Here is a 20,071-nt window from a genome sequence, read left to right as displayed (position 1 = left end):
CGGGACTGGCCATCTCCGGTCTTTGGGGGTCTAGGGCTGCAGGAGCCTCTGAGTTGTCGCCGGGAGGCAGGGTTCCCCAGGTCCTCTGGGCGTGAGACAGTCTCTCACTCCGCGTTTCTGAGGCCCGCACATTCACCCCACTTTCCACGGCCACAAGCTCTGGCGAGGACGTGTCCGACCCCAGCTGGCTTTCACCACTTAACACTTCACCTCCCCTCCCCTCCCGGCGGCCAAGGGTTCTAGGGAGCAGCCCCCTCACTAGTTTCTAGTGTCTTCTCTGACTCCCTGGCTCTGGCCACAAAAAAGGAAGAAATGGGTCTATGTCTTTTCTTCTGTGAAATTCGAGCACGTTTTCCCCATTCTAGGTCCAGGGCACTTCTTCACAGGTGAAGCTGAGTCCCGTCTCTGGGCACGCCTTGTCACGCCGCACGAACGGAGACTCTGATCTCGGGAGCCGCAGCTGTCTGAGGGACAAGAATGTCCCACGGGCCGAGAGATCCAGCCTGGCCGGGCCAGCTCAGCTCTCCCAGGGTGTGTGTGCGTGTGTGTGTGCGTGCAGCTAAGGCAGCTACAGATACTTTGCTCTCATTGTCTTTACAAGGCCGAGTGGGAAACAGGAAAAAGGAGACGCTGGCATTAGTGAAAAGAGTGTGCCACTTACGCGCTTAGTGCAAAACGGGCACAGAAATGGAATTTGCGAGGCGTCCTCACAGTCACAAGTCCATGCAGCCTTGGATGCTTGGGGGATTTAAGCGGATCTGTTCCACGGTGAAGAAAGAGCACAGAACGATGACAGGGGGACGCGGTGCAGAGGAACGGGCTGGGATGAGGCGTAACTGGGAATTTCTTAGTATTTTCCAGCTCCTTTGGGAAAGCACGGCCCACTTGCGAAGTGTGACAGCTTCAGCTCGTATGAATTCAGCTTCGATACGCATTTGCAGGCAAACATTAAAAAGGAAATCGCACAGGAGAGCAGGGGTCTGCTCGTGTCTGACTTCACGTCTGCGGCTTCTCAGAAACAGGCCTACGTGTTCGAGTCGGGCTTCGTGGCCGAGGGAGAAGGGGACCAGGCACCAGCAGGAAGTCAGGGCCCGGCTCCTTGTCCAGGCAGACGACCATATTCACTGGCCAGGAAGCCCTGCACTTTGCTCCGGAAACCGCGAGCTGCGATGCATCCCACCGTGGCCGGTTCCTGCGTGTGAACAATCCCACTTCTGGAACGTTGTCTGCCGGGCAGCAGACGGGACGGGGTCTGCAGAGCTCCCCCATGATCTCGGCTACTGGTTCCACGTTCGGCTGGCACCTCTGTATCTGGAATTTTTCTCACTGCGTGGCAAGTGGCAGAATGGGGGTGGGGACGCCGGTGTCCCGGCTCGCCCACTGCTGCCCCCAGGGTCCCCAGTGTCCCCCTGTCTTCTCCCCTCCACAGCTAGTCAAGGACCCCTTTCTGTTATCGCCAAGAAAAGACTCACTGCTCTTGCGTTTTGGATGAATGAGAGAGTCCCACGGAATATACCTACTGACAAGGTCCACGTGGAAATCCTCAAATGTTTACCTCTTAATGTGCGTTTTCTAACTACAGGATTCATATGTGAGATAATTTTCTTCAAAACATTTTTTTTTAACTTAAGTAGGATATACTCATTACTGAAAGATGAAAACAGAACAGGGAAAAACATTTACTATCTTCCACGACTCCTTATTCTTCCCATTCAGGTGACTTTTTTTTTTTTTCTAAATTTTTTTTTTTTAAAGTTTATTCATTTATTTTGAAAGAGAGAGAAAGAGAGCAGGGGAAGGGCGGAGAGACAGGGAGAGAGAGAATCCCAACCCACACTGTCAGCGCAGAGCCCAAGGCGTGGCTTGGGCTCACAAATCGTGAGATCATGACCTGAGCTGACATCGAGTCGGGCACTTAACCGACTGGGCCGCCCAGGCGCCCCGAGGTGACTTTTTCACACACACGCGTGAGGGTCTGGCTGGGCCCACAGCTCTGTGCTATGCCTGCATCACACATGCCCCTCACTAGCTGTGTGACCCGGGGCAAGTTATTCAAACCCTGTAAGACTCTGTTTTCTCATTTAAAAAGGGGGCAAACAGTACCTTCTCACGGAGCTGTACGGTAAGTTTAACCAGCAATCTACAAAAGGCACCCAATTCAGGGCGACCACGTGGCAAACAGTAACATTCAGCCGTTCGTATCATTACATAAAACCTGAGGAACGTTCCCTGGGTGGATACTGACCGAGGCAGGTCCTGTTCTAGGCCTTGGGGACAGAGACGTGAGCTAGGCGGGGTCCTCCCCCTCACAACCTGGTGGCGGAAGATGGCAGGTAACACACTCGAGGAAATCACAAAGGCTTCTGGAAGGAGATTAGCGGTGCAGGGGAGGGGGGTGTGGGCAGTGGGTGGGGGTCACCAAGGCCTCCTGGATAAGGTGGTCTCTGCTGGGGCACGAGGGTGGGGAGGCCAGGTGTGCTTGGGCGGGGGACGGTGGTGGAATCACACCAGAGCAGAGCTAAAGCCCCTTCACAGAACAAGGACGCCTAGGAACATCTTTCCAGAGAGAGCAACATTTTCACGGCTACATAGTACCCCCTTGCAGGGAGTTTCCGGGACTTCTTTTCTAGTGCCCTGCTCCTGGTCCTAGAGGTTGTTTCCAATTTCTGAACTGTTTTAGATACAGTGGGAAGTTAACAGGGTTACAGCGAAAGCCAGTTAGGATATAATCCAACTTCGGAAATACGTAAGAATACAGATACAACTGCAAGGGTGTGGACTTCCAACACCGTAACTCAGGGTGGCGAGTCTGTTTTTCAAGCAAAAAGCTTCTCTGCATTTTAAATTTTTCGAGGGGCGCCCCGGGGGGATCAGTCCGTTGAGCGTCTGACTCTGGATTTCGGCTCAGGTCACGGTCTCACGGTTTGTGAGATCGAGACCCAGGTCGGGCTCTGTGCGGAGCCTGCTTGGGATTCTCTCTTTTTCTCTCTCTCTGCTCCTCCCCTGCTCGCTCGCTGTCTCCCTCTCAAAATAAATAAAGAAACTTAAAAAAAAGTTCTAAACTGCTATGTTTTATAGTTAGGGAAACACGTAAAGTTATTATTGCAAAAACTAATGAAGGAAAATGGTAGTTAGCCAGTTGCCAGAGAGAAGGAGGCAAGCTTACCAGAACGCGTTGACGTATGGCTCGCCCACCCCAGCGTCATACCGTGTTCTACCACAGGACAGGCGTCCCGTCCACTTACGGGACTCTTTTACACTAGTGCGTCTACTATCCGTGTGTCTAGGAATCAAAGAATCTCTTACATGAAAAACAGAGCGTAAGTAATACAATTTTAAGGAAAAAAGAAAGGCATGTTGTATGAAAAGACAAGTACTTTCCTTTTTAAAAAATAACGAGTTGTTCAGGAACTTGTGTTAATGCGATCTGTATAAATGCGGTTTATAGTTTGCCAGCGTCCCCCGGGAAGGAAGTCGTGGATAAAAACCAGGCGCCGGCTCAGGTAATAACCACCCACACCTTGACAGCTTTAGATGGTATCATATGATGATAATTCTTCCAGAATGTGCGGCCTGGATGGATGCTGTGGCCACATACGTCTCATCTGGGGGCCCGACCCGCGTGTCCGGCTGGCCTGACTGATGGGGGCTGACGTGCCCCCAGACTTCAACTCCCCTCTGAACTCCCGGCCGTCAAGGCATCTCGCAAGGAGCAGTGCTTCTGGCCACAGGCTCTGAGACCAGAGGCAAGCGCTACCGAGATTTCTGACGGGTTGTTTCGGGACGCTTGCTTCTGGCACTGATGCAAAGCGTGGTTAGAAATGAGACTCCACAGCTGGTTGAAAAGCTGGATTTCCAGTCTCGGAAAAATGAGCTCAACGTTTTGAAGTGCATTAAATAATTCTGTTCTCTCGTTACATTATACGTGGAAAATACTTCCAGAGTAGTGATGCTGTATCTCCCTTGCAATTCTGGAGGCCAGCGGGGGACTACTTGCTTACAAACGGTCTGAAAGAGAAGAGTGCCCATCTGCAAAGAAAGCTGGCAAGGCTGTGAGCTTGGGCACATGCAGACCGGCCCTCACATGGGAGGAACCATGGTCCCGAACCAGGACCAGATGGCAAGCCGGGGTGTGGGAACCTCACGGCACATGCATCCGTGACACCTGCCCCCCACCCCCAAACTCTATCTCAAATGCAATTATAATTATTTTCCTGTAAATAAGAATGCATTTTAAGAAACTCTGCGATACACACAGAAACATTTCCCTGCAAATGTAGTAAGCTTTTAAAAACCCCACTGCAGAAATAATGTAGCAATTAAAATAGCATTTATAACTACGTATGTTTAAAATGTTTCCGCATGTAAAAGAATAAAATTTTAAGTCATTTAAAATAACCATCTGTTTCCCCATGATATAAAATTTTTAGTATCGTTGTAGAATTAATATTAATACCACTTTCTGTTAATAATCTTTTCTGTCAGATAATAAAGCAAAAGACGTAACAAAAGATGTATTCGGTGAAGGAAGTTGAAGAATGCAAAACCAAAGCAATACACAAAAGCTAGAGGAAGAAATACGGAGGGTTTGAGGACAGTGCTGACCACCTACACATAGCTGTCAACTCTATCTGTCATCTATCCACCCGTCTGCCTACCATCTATTACCCCCCTACCTACCCATCTCATCCTTCCACCCATCCACTCTATCTATCTATCTATCTATCTATCTATCTATCTATCTATCTAATCATCCTACCTATCTCAGCCATCCATCCACCCACCAATCCAACCATCCATCCATCCATCCATCCATCCATCCATTCATCCATCCATCCCTTCATCATCTATCCATCCATCCACCCACCAATCCATCCATCCATCCCTCCCTCCATCCATCCATCATCCATCCATCCCTTCATCATCTATCCATCCACCCACCAATCCATCCATCCATCCATCCATCCATCCATCCATCCACTCTACCTGACATATCTCCTTCCAACCATCTCACAATTACTTATATTTTTATAGCCACTCCTCCTTCCCTCTTACTTCTACTCCTTTCTTTCTTCTTGGCACCTAAAATTTTTTAAGCCCTTTAGGTCTTTTGGTTCTTGCATGCAGTTGTAAATTCGATAGCAGGGAGCATGGAAGGCACTGAAAAAATTCTGATCAGGTTTTATTCTAATAATGGACAGTCACCAGGAAGATAGTATCACTGGAGTTTTATAAGCTACTGGATTCCCAGGCTGACGACCTGAGCAAAACACAGAAATACAAAACGAGTATTTTCCTGGCTCAAGAGTGATATAAAACCATGAGAAAAAGTCCTGTGTTGCTTAAAAATATACCACAATATTACATCAGGTGTTTTAATGGTGCCAGCACAATAGATCAATTAAAGTCTTTCTGGTTGGAGTAGCAACACACCCACCGGACAGACCTTTTTGTACTGTTCTACCTGCATACAACTGGATGCTGGGGTGGTAAATGATGCTTGTCTCTTTTTTAAAAAATTTACTCTCAAAATGAACGTTTGCAATGAAAGCTGCAGGGACCAGACACCAAAAATAATAAAACACTAAACCATTTCATAACATTTTAGACATCGGTGTTTTAGGAAGCTGGAAAACGTAACGCATTGTCGTGTGGCAGCCGATGAGAAATCCTGTTACTAAAAACACTCAGGGGGCGAGAAACTCAAGTCTCGGGTGTCGTCTCCACCAGAGATTTCTAGACTTCCTGGAGAACTGCGAGCTGCCCGGACCGGGGCGTCCCCTCACCCATTCTGTCTCTTCCCTTCCCCTTCCGCAGACCCAGGAGCTCTGCCTGGATCCCCGCTCTCCCCCAGGGCCAGGGCAGTGGCTGGGACAAGGTAAGGGGTCAGTAAATACTTGTGAGATGAAGTTAGGTGAAAGATTAAGGAACGACTGGGACCCATACCTAGATTACTCCTCCTGAATGCAGCAGGGATGTGACTTACGATTCCGAAACGGGCTGAGATAACCGAAGGTAGGAAATGCAGTTTTAAACCTAACTGGTAACTAATTTTAAAAACGTGTATGGCATGCTCCCGGCGGTCCCCCGCGAGTGTTCTCTGTGGACAGGTGTGTGCGCCTCGGTCACCGCGCTCTGTCTTGGGCAAGGGGCACCGACTCTGTGGGTCGGCCGTTTCCAGAGCACCAGGCAAAGCCTTTTGTTTAGAAAGAAACATCTTGAAAATCCAAGGAATTCTGTTGCATCGGACTGGTAGAGGCCTCGGAGCTCGTCCTGCAAGCCCACTATGCCGCCCCCGGCACGTGTGGCCCGTTCTTCTCTGGGGGTGGGGGAGCTCTGCTGGCGACCACGCGAGTTCCTTCGAGGACTCGTGAGCAAAACCAGCAGCGCAGGGAGCAAACACTGGGACAGCGTGCAGGGCGTGGCCCCTGGGACTCGGGGACGCAGAGGTAAGACGCAGAAGACTCTTTCCTGGTGGACTTCTTTCTTGCAGGAGAAGACAAAACAAACAGGAAAGCAAGACAGGGAGGTTTCAGACAATACAACGTGGTGACTGGTTAGGAAATGGCAGGGCAGGGAGACCTTCTGATGGGGTAGGAGACTGACAAGCAGGGCACCGTGTCAGCCAGGTCCCGATAAAGCCGCAAGGAGAAGGAAGCCTGGGAAGGGCTTGGAGGGGAAGCAGAGGAACCGGGAGGGGGGTGACAAGGGCACGCGTGAGCTCACCCAGGTCTGAGCAGAGCAGCGGGCTGGAGGCAAGGACGGGGAGGTGGGAGGGGCGGGTGGGACACAGGGTAAAGCAGCATCGGGGGCCAGACCAGCTGGGGCCTTGTCAGCCAGAAATAAAACATCAGGAACACAGTCCGTGTGCAGGGGTGGGGGGTGGGGGGGCACTGCAGTGTCATGTGGGGGGAGTGGCAATTTGATTCATGTTTTTTTTTTCTTTTTTTCCCAGAAGATGAGTCTGGCCAACCTCAGGGAAGCAGAAACACACAGCAGGGGATGAAAGGAGGCCGACAAGGCAGAGCCACAGTGGGACCCGTGGGCAGAGGAGAGGCAGCTCAGCGGGCAGCCTGGGGTGCCCCTGGGGAGAGAGCAGAGAGAACCGGCCACAGGAGCGGATTCAGCGAGGTGACGGTAAGAGGCCGTGTGGCCTGAGCTCCCAGGAGCACAAAGTGGAGGGCTGCAGAACGAAGTCTCGAGTTCCGCTCTGGAAATGCTAAGCGTCAGTTACTCAAGAGCCCCTCCAGTCGCGGGCTGGTTATGTGTGTTCAACGGAGGCGAGTGTGGTCCAGCCGGGCGTATGAACGTGGGCGTCCTCTGTGTCTGGACAGACGTCTAGGCCCACTCGGGGAAGGGGGGCGTGCAGGGAGGAGAGAAGGCTGTGGCCGGAGCAGCGTCAGGGATCTGGGGTCTGGAGTGGAGGAGGACGACGCGGAGAGAGAGCCAAGAAGAGAGGAGGGAAATGCAGAGAAGGTGTCATTGGAGAAGCCAAGAGAAGAAAGTCTCAAACGAGTAGACGGTGAAGGGAACCAAGGAGGGACCTGGGACTGACAGGGTGAGGGGCTGGCCATGGATGACACAAGGGTTCGAGGGGCTGGGAAGCAGGATGACCCGGACGGGTCAAAGAGAAAGGGACCAGGGGTCACCAGAGATGGTGAGGACAGACAGCCCCCCCCCGACCCCCCCCACCCCGGGAAAGCTTGCGAGAAGCAAGCAGACCGAGTCCTGGTAGCTGCAGGGTCCTGGCCGGCTCCGGGAGGAGAGAGGTCGGGTCTGCAGGCTCCGAGGCGGGGTCTGATCACCTCTGGGGGCACAGCAAGGAGACGGGATGAATGCGGAAGCAGGGTCCTTTGCAATGGAGAGGCGGCGGGTCCAGACGTGGAAGAGACACCCCGCCCCTTGTGCAGGAGGGAAGCAGGGCAGACCCTGTACCCCGGGTGGGTCTGGGGTGGGGGAGCCAGTGAGCCCCTTGCCCTAGACCCTTGGTAAAGCACAGAGAGGGTCGTGAGGGGAGTAAGACAGTGTAAGAGGTGGGAACGGAAAGCCGGAACCGATGTCACGTTACTTCATGCTACTTTGTGTCAACACGGTCACACACTCCTTCCTGTGACGAGTCACTGCCCCTGGTTCTGTGCTCGGGATGTCTACAGAGTAAGGCTCACGTCGCTCATCGTGACCGTGAGGCACACACCCTATTCACACCCGCCCCCCCCCCAAAGCTGGACCTTAACTGTGGCTGCACGTGAGAAACCCCTGGGGGAACGTTCTGGTGCTGTTTCACCCCAGGCCAGGGGAGCCCATCACCAGCCCTCGGCCCCAGGAACTGAGATTTCTAAAAAACAGCCTCAAGCCTCAGATGTGGAGCCCAGTACGAGACACCCCCCCACCCCCCGCCCCGGAGGCCCCTTCCCCATCCCTGTCTTCTCTATCTGATGTGGGTTTCAGACTCTTCTCCGCCTCCCCGTCCACTGCTCTGGACACCTCCCAGTATGCCAGGGGCCTTCTGGAAACGTGGCCCCGCAGGAGGTTCTGGCAGCCCAGTGAGGTTTGGGCGGAGGTGAGCACGGGAGGCGGTCCGAGGGCCCCCATTCTCAGGGCACAGCCAAGTCTCGATGGTGTCTTGGCTGACGAGCAGCGTCTAGGTCGGCCCCACCAAGGTCGGTCACCCCATTTGTACAAATGCCGTGCCAAACCTGAACTCAGTATTCTAGTTCTTGGTTTCACTTTGTTAGCTTAACTCACTTTGTGGCGTCTAAATCTGGAGGGTGCCAGGATTATGCCTGTCAACGTGTGTTGTCCACGCCTCCCCACACAGGTAGCAGATGGATCCACCAACAGCCAAGGCCGGGATGGCCCAGCTGCAGACCTTCCCTCCGTCACACAGCACTGCCGGGGGCAGCTGAGTGGTGGTTAAGAGGACAGCGCAGTGCCTGAGACGGAATCCAGCCTGGCCAGTACCTGCCGCACAGCTGCCCTCTCTGCCTCATCTCAAATGGAGATCGCGGGGTGCCTGGGGGGGCTCCTTCGGTTGAGTGTCCGACCTGGGCTCAGGTCACGATCTCATGGTTTGTGGGTTTGAGCCCCGCACCGGGCTCTGTGCTGATGGCTCGGAGCCTGGAGCCCGCTTCGGATCCTGTCTCTTCCCTCTCTCTGCCCCTCCCCTGCTCGTGCTCTCTCTCTCTCTCGAAAATAAACATTAAGAAAAATAAGAAAAATAAAATGGGGATTGCGCCAGGTCCTCATCTTGTGGGGCCCTGGAGCCTGGAGAGCAGAGAGAGTTTGCTGGACGCCAGGGAACATCCTGGCGGGCACAGCGGCAGCAGGACTCTGGGGGACGCGGCTAGCCCCAGTCTTCCGCCTGGGGGATGGTCTGAGACCAAGCTCAAAGTCTTGCTGGGATGAGGCACTGCCTTGGGTTGGCGGCTGTAATTCCCTCGAGTAAGGAAACGGGCTTCCTTCCCTTCTAACCCTTTAGAAGGATTATTTAATTCGTGGTGGAGCACAGCCAGGGTGGCTGGGAGGGGTCACAGACCTGAAGTTGTCATTGCCTCGGTCAGGGTCTCTCAACCTTGGCACTGCTGACCTCTCGGGTGGGATCACTTTTTGAGGTGGGCGGGCTGTCCTGTGCGCTGTACTTGGTAGCCTATTACCCGCGAGGTCTCAGTAGTGCACCCACCCCTCTGCCCCTTGGCTGGGACAACTCAAAACGTCCGCAGACGTTGCCAAATGTCCCCGGGGGTGGGGAGAGGGGGCAGAATCACCCCTGGTGGAGAACCTCTGGTCTTGATGAAGATCCTGAGGGCCAGATGAAGATCCAGAGGGGCTAAAAGACTTAGTCCAGGTGCCAAGGCAATTGGCAACAGTATCCTTCCCCACTGTCTGTCTAAAATGGTTCCTAGACTTTTGCTAAGCAAAGTGGGAACTGTTGGCCTTTACGCATGAAATCCAGTGCTCCCCGTCCTGGTATCGGGGGCAGTGTTTTCTCTGGTCAGCACCCGCTGCTAGAAATAGCTGGCAGGAAGGAACTAAGGAGACAAAGTACAAAGTAACAGCGTTTTGATTGAGAGGGGAAAAAAAAAATACACCTTTTACCCCCTGTGGCCAGTCACCCTAGGAAGCCTCTGCTCTCTCCTTGGCCGCATGCAGAGAAAGGAAAGCAGGCTCGGAGCACAGAGGGGACCGGGTCATCCCTTTAATTAGGCCGACCGGCCCAGTGAGGGGGGCAGACCTCGGCGGCTGAGACAGGGTGTCTGTCCAGCTTTGAGAGATGACAGCCCACGGGCCCTTTAACACTGCGCGAAGCTGAAGGTTGATGACAAACCCCAGGGAATGGTTTTTGAATGCCAGCCAGGATCCGGGAGGAACTAATGATAAAGGGAAAAGTTCAGGAGAACCAGAGAAGGGAAAACGCGGTTTCCTTTAAAAGCAAGCTTTATAAAGATAAACAACTTTTATGATGCAATGTTTTAATATTAAGCATCCGTCCCCCTTAAACACACGCACGTACGCACGCACGCACTAAACAGCACAGGAGGAAACTATCCACTCTAGACTCAGAAAGACCTGGGTTTGCATTTTGGTTAATTATCGTGAGTGTGGTCTTGGGCTTCTCTGCCTTTTTGAACCTCAGTCATCAAACAGCACTAGTGATTCTCAGAAAATGCACATTGGACGTCAAGCTGCCGGAACAGAGAGGCCACTGACAACAAAGGCGGTCCCCACCTTGGGCTTCTCCTTCCCTCAAAAATCCTCCTACAAATTAAGCCTCCTGGTCCCAGTGGCCGTGGCACACTACCACCACCTGCTGGTGACATGCCAAAATTGTCAGCATAATATCGAAGCAGAGAAAAAAAGAGCTCTAACTGTAACAAAATCGACAGACGGATGGACGTAAACATCCCAGCACCCCGTCATAGCACCCTCTCTGTCAGGGCACACGCGGGGCCGCCTGAGCACCCTTGGGCCAGGCCCCGGGGATGGGAAAAACAAAGGGAAGTGTAGGAGGCGGGAGCAGCGCTGAAACTTGTTCCCAACCTCTATCCTTAAAACAGCCAGGCAGACAAAGAAACAAAATGCTCCTAATGAGAAAGACTGTTTAGAAGTTACAAAAAACCCAAAGGCTTCGGGTTCAGGATCAGGGGTCCGACAATAGATTCTAGCAGATTCTGGCAGTGAGAGGAGTAAACTGCTGGAAGGAAACACGTGCGCGCGCGCACACACACACCCCTTTGTGGAGGGCAGTGCGAGTGGCTGCGGGGTTTACACCTGGCGTTGACGAGGCTGTCTGGCGGCCGGTGGAGGCAGGCTGAGGGAGGGCTGAAGGGAAGAGAGTCGTTTGGAGCAGTGCAGTATTCACGGGGATGGCCAGCCAGAGCAGCAGAGATGAACTGTTGGAATAGAGCAATCGGGGGACGGGGTGGAGCCATCCGAACAACCTGACAGTCAACGGGTGTTGGGGGGATGGGGAGAGGGTTGCGCGTGGCCATGGCAACAGCAAGTCACGGCCCTTGGCCCAAGGCTGGCACCGGCAGAGACGGTGTGGCAGGCCTGCCCGGCCTGCACCCTCCGCAAAGGTGTGATTCATCTGAAAGGACATTTTGCCCCGCAGCAGGATATGACAGCCAAGTATCTACAAACGACCCCCTGGGGTCCCCCCCTCCGCCCCCCACCGCTACCCACAGGAATGCGAACTCTTGGCTAACGCTTTAGAGAAAATTACCTATAGAGAACATGATTAATCCCCCCGAAAATTACAGGCTCCCAATCGGATCCAAGAAAACTCTCGGCCAATAGCTGTTGCTGGGATAATTGTTCTGAATCTATCAATATGGCTGAGCTGCCCCTTCATTGACTGCAAACAACCATTTCTTTCACCCAGGATTATAAGTTGGTGTTCACAGGCTCACCGCTGCCATTACGGTGATAAACAGTTTAAACCACAACAGGGTCTGACGTGTAGATCAATTCTGGGTCCATAAAGAATCTCTACACAACAGGTTCCAGGACAGGAATTTACAGCCACCAGTTTTTATTCTCTCTTGCTGCAAAAATTACTTCTGTCAAACACTTAGGAGAGTGAGGAAAAATGTAAAAAAATTAATTTTTCATGTACTACTGGAACAGCCTTTTCCAATGCAGGGGCTCAAGATGAATACGCTTCTGCATTTAAAAAATTACGCCGAGCAGCATGTGGCGTACCGCCGGAGAGGGACCCAATCCTCTGCGCCGCTCGCAAGCCAGCCGACAGCAATTTGAAACCCTGAACTGAGCTGTCTGGATTTCCTCTAAGGGCAGATGCGGGTCTCATGTTAGCGACGCCAAATTATATTAGACGTTTAATTTTAAACCTCAGGTACTTAATGTAAAACCTTACAACAGTAATAGTCATAAAGCAGTGGGGCATTCCATTTCACAGAATGGATTCTTCTTCTCTCTCCCCCCCCACCCACCTTAATTTCACCGGAGCCTCCTGTTTAGTGGTTTTGCACGCTACGTAGTAATCTATCTAATTAGGAGTTGCTCACAGCTGCTTAAAAGAGAGAAAACCCCCCGGGGTACCTATGGGTGCAGAGGGTCAGCCTTTGAAAACTTCTCTGGAGCCAAAGTCTTAATTTAGTGCGGACGAGGGGGCAGAGAGAAATGGACTCCCAATGTTGTTGTTCTCATATTTGATAATAAGAGTGGATGACAATGGGAAGGCGGGTTCACCAATTCAGGGGCATCTGGATTCAAAAGCCGCTTCCCTTCTCCCTGTGCCTGCTGCTAGCACAGCGTAAGCTTTCATGATTCTGACACCCACACCAGAGACTTGAGGGGAAAAAAATAAAAGGATTTTAAAAAATTTAAAAAAAAGAGGGTGGGATTTGTATCAACTGTAACTCAGGAGAAGCACGAGAGAGAGCACTTAAGCATGTTTGTTTCTTTTGTGATTATTTTCCAACACAGCACAGAATGTTGATGCCCAGGCTGAGGTCTGGAAATCCATTCATAAACGCGTTTTCTTGAAGTCGCCTGTCAGAGCCCGTGCCCTCGTGTTCATTAAAAACTGCTCTGGGTCTGGCCACTTGATAGATCATGGAAGGCAGGGATGGTGTTCACCAGCAGGAAGTCGTGATGCCAGCCTCGCTGGTGGTGGGCGGGGGTTCTCCTGCGTGTACCCGAGCACCCCCGGGGGTCCCGGGAACACGCGGCTCCCACCCGCCACCCAGCAAATCTCGGTGGAGTCTGGGTGGCTGCATTTCTAGCCAGAGCGGTGGTTCTCAAACTTCGGCACGCAGCATCATTCCCCGGGGTGGGGTGGGGGTGCCGGGACCTGGCCCAGTGGGTCCACGATGAGACGAGGAATTGGCACTTCTAACCAGTCCCCGGGGGGCTGCTGCTGCTGCTGGCCCGGAAAGCCCATCTGGAGAAGCACCGGCGTGGAGCTCAGACCTGGAATCAGGCCACCCAGGTTTTCATCCCGGCCCCTGCCGGGGTGTGACGTTCGACAGGCGGTACGTATCCGGACCAGAGTTTCCCCACCCATCAAAGGCATCTGCTCCCCGAGGATCGAATGAGATAATCCACGTGAAGCCCTCAATAAATAGTAGCTCTCATTATTATTATTATCACTGCTGCTGTTCCCCTTTTCAACCGAATCTTGGTTGTGATGTGCCACCAACCCCTAGGAGATGCAGGAGATAAGGAGGGATCGTGTAAGACGGCAGGAATCTTACTCCCCGGCAGCACTCTGCTGTCTTTCCGGATCTTTGCTATTTAAAGTGACGCCAGCTCTAAGCCTTAAAATTGAGACGCTAACTGATTTTGCCATTCTGACCTCCCCATGGTCTTCTCGTCCCGTCTGCACCCAGTTAGCCACGCGCGTGCCCGCCGACCCCATGTCACTGCCGCCCCCTGCCTGTTTCGTTTCCCCTTCTCCTCCTCTCTGAGCCTTTGTCCAAACTTCCTCGATGCTCAGGATAACTTCCTCTTGCGGTGTGGCCGCACACGTACAAAAATGCACCTGGTCCTTTAAGCGTTGCTCAAGTCTCGTTCTCGTTGAGAAGTTTTCCTCGACGGACTCCAACAACCCTTAAAACGACCTGCACCATTCCAGCCCCGGGCTTCCTCCCGAGCTCTCCCTGCGGATCCCCCGGCACGACGGATGTGGGGGCGGACTCGAGCGCCCCATCGCCCGTGCTCAGGGTTCAGGCTCCGTGGCGTCAGGGAGCCTAGCTAGTCGCTAACAGGCATGCCGCGTGGCGGAAAAACGGACTCTCGAGGGCGTGAACACAGGAGAGACCGCTCTGTGGGGGTAAGAACAGTGCGCGAACGTAGGTGATCTCAGGCTCTTACAGGGACTTTACAAATGTGTGTGTGCAGACCGACGCGATCATCTCCTGCGGGACGACACTTCCAGCCAAACCGAGGGTCTGGACATCACGGAGTCCCGTGCTTCGGGGCGGTGGAGCGCCCCGCGTGCGCACGCCTAGCCAGACGCAGAGAGCCGTGGCGACCACCAGAGGCAGAACTGTGCGGAAGAGAGCTTGCGGAGAACGGATTTAGACGAATATGCTGCTTCCCATGCCCTTCCTAGAAAACATTCTGCGTAGGGGGAGGCAAAGCTGGGGGCGATGGTCTCTCTCAGGAACCTAGCTCTTTTATTTCGCTGCCTTCCCCCAGACAGAACTCCCGCCGCGCATAAGGAGCAGAACTTAAACCCCGTCACTCTGTGCAGGCTGTGCTGGTAGCCCCACAATGCGCTCAGAGGAGGAAAGCTCTAGAAGGTCGCTGCCCGACAAGGTGCCGTGCACGCTGGGCTCTGGAAACACCTCCGCACAAAGGCGGCCACAGAATAAACCCAACTGGCTGGTTAATACTGACTGAAAAGCCACCGGATCCCGAATATTGGAGAATGCGGTGATTATGTGAACCGCTTGCTCCTCCTGGAAAGGAAAGTCACTGCGAGAACAAGAGCAGGCGTTCAGTCACAGAGGCCACGGGCCACACCTGTGCTCCAAGCCCAAGGATGACAAGGGGCGGGGGAAGAACGCCCACTCACCGGGTCAGACAGACGCTCCCGGGGGGAGGGCTGCCTGGCGGTGGGGCGGGGGGAGGGGTGCTCTGACCGAAGCACGGGCTGTACGATGAGAAGGCCCAGGCAGGCGGCAGCTGTAAGTGCGCGGATGGCACGTTCCAAGGGACGAGACCGTAGGTGGTTAGTTTTCAGGGACTCGAGGACCCCCTTGGCTGCGGTTCAGACAAGAGGCAGGACGCCCGAAGAGTCCCTGGAGACGAGGAAGCAGGCACACGCACCTGCCAGGGCATCGTCCTTCGAATGAGGAAGGGGCCCCGGGGGCGGGCGCGTGCTGGGCACGGGGGCAACGCTCCACCTGGGCCCGCAAGCCGCAGGCTTTTCCGGCAGCCCCCCCCAGACTCAGTCTCTCCTCCGTGCCCAGGCTGGGACGCCCTCGTTTACAGCGGTCGCTTGGCATGGTGCGATGCCAGAGGAAGCCGGGCAACTGGAAGCCAGGATTAGGTTTACCCACGGCAAACGTCCTGCCGCAGCAGCTGTTGGGTCTACGGGGAAGACCCGATGCTGAATCTTTTAATTAGCACAAATCGTGCTAAAATTACTTTAAAGCCCTGTCTGATAGATAGCATCCAACAGTGGGGATTTCCGTTAAATACCGGTGAACGGGCCGTCGACAAAACGCCACGGGCAAAGCGTGTGGCAGCAAAGCCAGCACCTAATGCACGTCTGCACACACGTGTCGAGACAGGTTCCGACGTCCACACTTACGTTCCCCCCCCCCGCCCGCCGTCCCCAAAAAAGGGTGGGAGGGGAACGCTCCAAAATTCAGAGGGTGCATCAGGAATTGGGGGAAAGTCGTAAGGAGCACGAATTGCGTGTTTTCCTTCGACGAGAACAGGAGACAGACGCGGCCCCCCCCCCAAGCCCCCACAACGTAAACTGCGCACCGGTGGTGAGAGTGCACACGGGGTCACACAGGCAAGCGTGCCGAGGCCGTAAATTCTGTGTTATTTCCCGGTCCCGCCGCCTTCCCGTGCGTGGCCGTGGGGAGGCCACGCGCCCTGTCTGCAGCCCCGCTTCCCAAAGCTGTCAGGCGGGGATGCGATCCGCTCCTCCCTGACCAACTGGAACACGTGGGGCGACGTGGGTGGCACCCTCTGTCAACCTCTGTCAAGGACCCCACGCTCCACGGATGGAACGGGACGCGCGCACTGCTCTCGCAGCTGCCCCGCGGGGCCCGCACTCAGCGCGCGGGCGGTCAGGGCGCCACGTCCAGCCCCCGGCTCGCGACCGAGGACCGCGAGGGGGCCGCGCCCTCTCTTACCACTGCTGATGGCCGAGTTTGCAATGACCGTAGCCTCACTCCACTGGTCGGCACTGGAGACAGAGTAGGAGCGTTGCTGCATGCTGTCCGGCCGGCTGCTGAAGGAGCCCAGGCTGATGCCGCTTGCCATCTGAGACCCAGACGCACTAGTGACATTCCCTAGGAATAAACAAGTCAGGTGAACACCACCTCGGACTGCAGACCCCAGAAGCCAGCACGAGTTAGTCTAGAGGCCTACGTGCTTACACACGAGTGCACCCCGGCACCGAGAGCGGCTGCGTTCTAAGTGGAAAACGGAAGCGACGGACAAAACGGTATTCGAGACAAGAGTAAGCGGGGGGAGCAAGTCTCAGGGGCCTAATGACGCCCTGTAAAGGAGCCTAGCCACACGGCACGGTCCCAAACGAAGATGCCGACACAACGTCACGTCTAGGCGGAGCAGGGGTGAACACGGAAGAAGAGCCACAGTCCCAACAGGCCGGCGAGACGAACCCCACAGGAGCCCCACCGTGGCGACGCGTCAACCGAAATGAAAACGGCCACGAGGGGCAGCCAACTGCCTGATGCCACAGGACGGCTTTCGTGGTGAAGCTGTACTGGATGATCAGCACAAATCAAAGCTCCTAAAAGTGACATCGGAGGAGACGCAGGCTCTTTTAAACCAGTTAAGTTTACTCTTATCCTTGAAGAGACCGAGCAGAGGAAAAACAGCCTCAGCGAATGCACGGCACAGAGGGGCTGTGATGGAAAGGGTCCCATCATACGCTTAATGATATGAGACAGGTGCTCAGCATCAGAATGAATGATCGTCTGGTCACACCAATTTTAGACTCAAAAACATGATTAAGTGCCTCTCTCTAAAGCCGGGCCAATCACACCTTGCTGGGAGCGAAGTCGTTTGTCGGGTTATGCAGACTTTCAAAGGCGCTAGGTCTGTTTTGTTTTCAACTTTCCCCTGTTTTAGTTTAGAGCCAATTAAGTTCTCGATTGCTTTAATAGAAGGTTTTCATAGCACAGGATTTTAAATACATAGGCTGGATTAGTAGTTCCCAAATCTGGCCAATTACCAGAATTACCTGTGGAGCTTTTTGAACACAGAGGCTTCAAAATGTCTGCATTTTGATTCGGGAGGTCTGGGGGTGGGGCTTGAAAGAATGCACGTCTCCAACAGCACCTGGTGATTCTGGTGCCTCTGTTGCACTGGAGGTGGGGACCAGGGCTCCACTCCAAACAACGGGCCCCACCCTGATCATAATCCCACGGAGCACGGCAAAGTCACAAAATCATCTACTCAAACGTAACGAGCCAGTGATCAAGGAAAATGAAAGATTTTGCTTCAAAAAAGTGTATTTCTACCTTAAGAAAGGAGGCTGATTTTAGGCTGTTATCTGAACTGGGCGCATCTGGAAAGTCACAAGGGAAATTATTCCTAGGCAGGTCTGCCCGATTCCAGAAAAAAAAAAAAAAGCTGAAAGCGACACCTCAGGAAAGGAAGAAAAGACGGACCCAGATCTTCCCAAGTGTGGTTCTCAGCCTGACAGCAACAGCATCGCTCAGAAGCACGTTAGAAATGCAGACTCCCAGGCCCGGCCCCGGCACCTGTCTTTTCAGAAGATCCGCAGGTAATTCTGAGCTCACCTGCTAGAGCTCAGGTACCCGGAAATCACTATGGACGTGGAACAACACCTACGGCCAGAGTTCCTCATCACCTCGGGCTCCTCTGTCTACCCACGGGGTCAGGAGCCAGTTTAACCACGTCCCTCCTAAGCACCGAGGTTCTGATTTTCCCGCTCGCTCAGTCCCTAAAGTCCTGGAAACACACATCCCGAATGACGGCGCTGGCTAGCAGTCCTGCACCTGCTCCGGCGCTGATCCCCACGGCAGCCTGGGGAGGGGGGCCAGGTGTCTGGCATCTCAGACACAGAGGAGCAGCCCAGGCCAGTGGGGGTGGCGCCAAGGGGGAGACCGCACGCTCCTCCCGGGATCCGCCACACTCAGGGTGCCCTTAGTCTCCTGGATGTGCTTGTCCTTGGCCAGATCCCTATGACAACAGGGCAGCGTCTGGGCAGCCGACGAGCTTGCTCCCATTGGGTGTCCCCCGGCAGCCCATGTCCACACCCGGGTCCACCTGCCACCTTCCCGCCGCACCCTTTCTTTGCCCTGCTCTCCTGGGAAGGCACCCACTGGCCTCAACCGGTGGGAAGCAGGTGCACGCAAGGGGTGTGAAATGGTGTGTGTAGAACCAGGCTTCCTCTGTGAGCTGCTGCGGGGGGTGGGCTGTCCCCAAGCCTTGCTGGGGCACCCCTCTCCTGCTCCCACTGGGCCTGCCTGGTCTCTGTGCCACTTCTGCCAGTCCTGGTGCCCACACCTTCTGACCCTGGGCCTTCTCTTCCATTCGGGTACCCTCATATACACCTCCACTCAAGAGCCACATTTGGGACTACCCCCCCCCCCGCCCCCACCCCCCAGGGGCCCTTGAAGCCATTCCCCCCGTCATCACGTGAATTCTCAGCAGACAGGGGCTTCAAGGACACTGCCAACATTTCTGCGGTAGGGGGAAAGGGAAAGAGGGAGGACGCCACGAATTCCCACCCCACTGCTGAGCCAGGCCCCCCGAGCCCGAACCGCCCGCAGGCGCACCTGCCGTTTGCCGAAACCCACAAGGAGATGATCCTTCGCCCTTATGCTGCCCGTTCACACCTGTGACGCGTCACGACCCAGTGTGCAAGCTGCCCACAAGACATCACCTTACACCAGCTTTCCGCACACGAGGCCAAAGCAGCTGGGGAAACCAACCCAAGTTCACGGTCTCTGCCGACGACGCCAGGACGACACTTCGCTTGTTCGTTTTCCCGGGAGTGTGGCTCCCAGAGCACAACCAGCCTAAACCGCTCCTGACACGCTTCCCTCCAAAGGCAGAGGGAATTCTCCAAGTGCGTCTGACCCTGCGTACGCGTGACAGGACTCCAGAGGGACCTGGGTGCACAAGCACAGCGGAGTCAGTGTGACCTCTGACAGGAACACAGGCGGTATTCTAACGGAGGTATGTGACAAAGAGCTGCTCTTAGGTTGACAAATTCTTCGTCTCCAGGCCAAACAGCCACTGTAGAAGGCGGAGAGGAGATTCCTTAAAATGGACACACTAAAGCCAGTCTACCTGATGGTGCTGCTCACGTATATCTGCAGCTGGTCTGTTGGTTTTCAAACTTCCGGCTCTTTGTCAGACGAAATATTTTTTTTTAATGTTTATTTGTTTTTGAGAGAGAGAGAGAGAGAGAGAGAGAGAGAACGAGCAATCAAGCAGGGGAGGAGCAGAGAGAGAGGGAGACACAGAATCTGAAGCAGGCTCCAGGCTCTGAGCTGTCAGCACAGAGCCTGATGCGGGGCTAGAACTCATGGACCTTGAGATCGTGACCTGAGCTGAAGTCAGATGCTCAGTCACTGACCAAGCCACCCAGGCGCCCCATTGTCAGATGAAATTTTAAGCACAGGTTCAGTATTTAAAGCTGCTGGGGGTTTGGCTCCTGAGGGGACCCCCCAGGAACCAAACTGGGGCCTATGGGGTGAAGAACCTTCTGGCAAGACTGTGCGCTCCTGGTGTCTGATTGTGGAGTTGGTGTGAGACCCAATGCAGCTGTACAAAATTCTTCAGAAAGCTGAACCTTAGGGCCCTCCCACCTGTGAGGGTCCTTGTCCCAACCACACCCAAGTCCCAACTCTTGGGACTACAG

The 20,071-nt window shown here is 54.3% G+C and overlaps 1 protein-coding gene across 17 annotated transcripts in view; it reads right to left on the bottom strand.

Moving 5' to 3' along the window:
- The window catches only part of AGAP1 (ArfGAP with GTPase domain, ankyrin repeat and PH domain 1), a 554,841-nt gene that overhangs the window by 151,855 nt on the left and 382,915 nt on the right, over positions 1-20,071 (bottom strand). For 13 of the 17 annotated variants that reach the window (XM_023259842.2, XM_023259844.2, XM_023259845.2 and 10 more), the window contains one exon: positions 16,341-16,499. The exons of the other annotated variants lie outside the window; for them this stretch is intronic. In XM_023259842.2, the coding sequence (XP_023115610.1) occupies positions 16,341-16,499 (159 nt within the window). The remainder of the gene's footprint in view (positions 1-16,340; positions 16,500-20,071) is intronic. 17 annotated transcript variants of the gene reach the window in all.

Source organism: Felis catus, chromosome C1 (genome assembly GCF_018350175.1).
Source record: "Felis catus isolate Fca126 chromosome C1, F.catus_Fca126_mat1.0, whole genome shotgun sequence".
NCBI classification, from domain to species: domain Eukaryota; kingdom Metazoa; phylum Chordata; class Mammalia; order Carnivora; family Felidae; genus Felis; species Felis catus.
The sequence above is the reverse complement of the archived record's forward strand: the minus strand, read 5'-3'. Positions and strand labels throughout refer to the sequence as shown.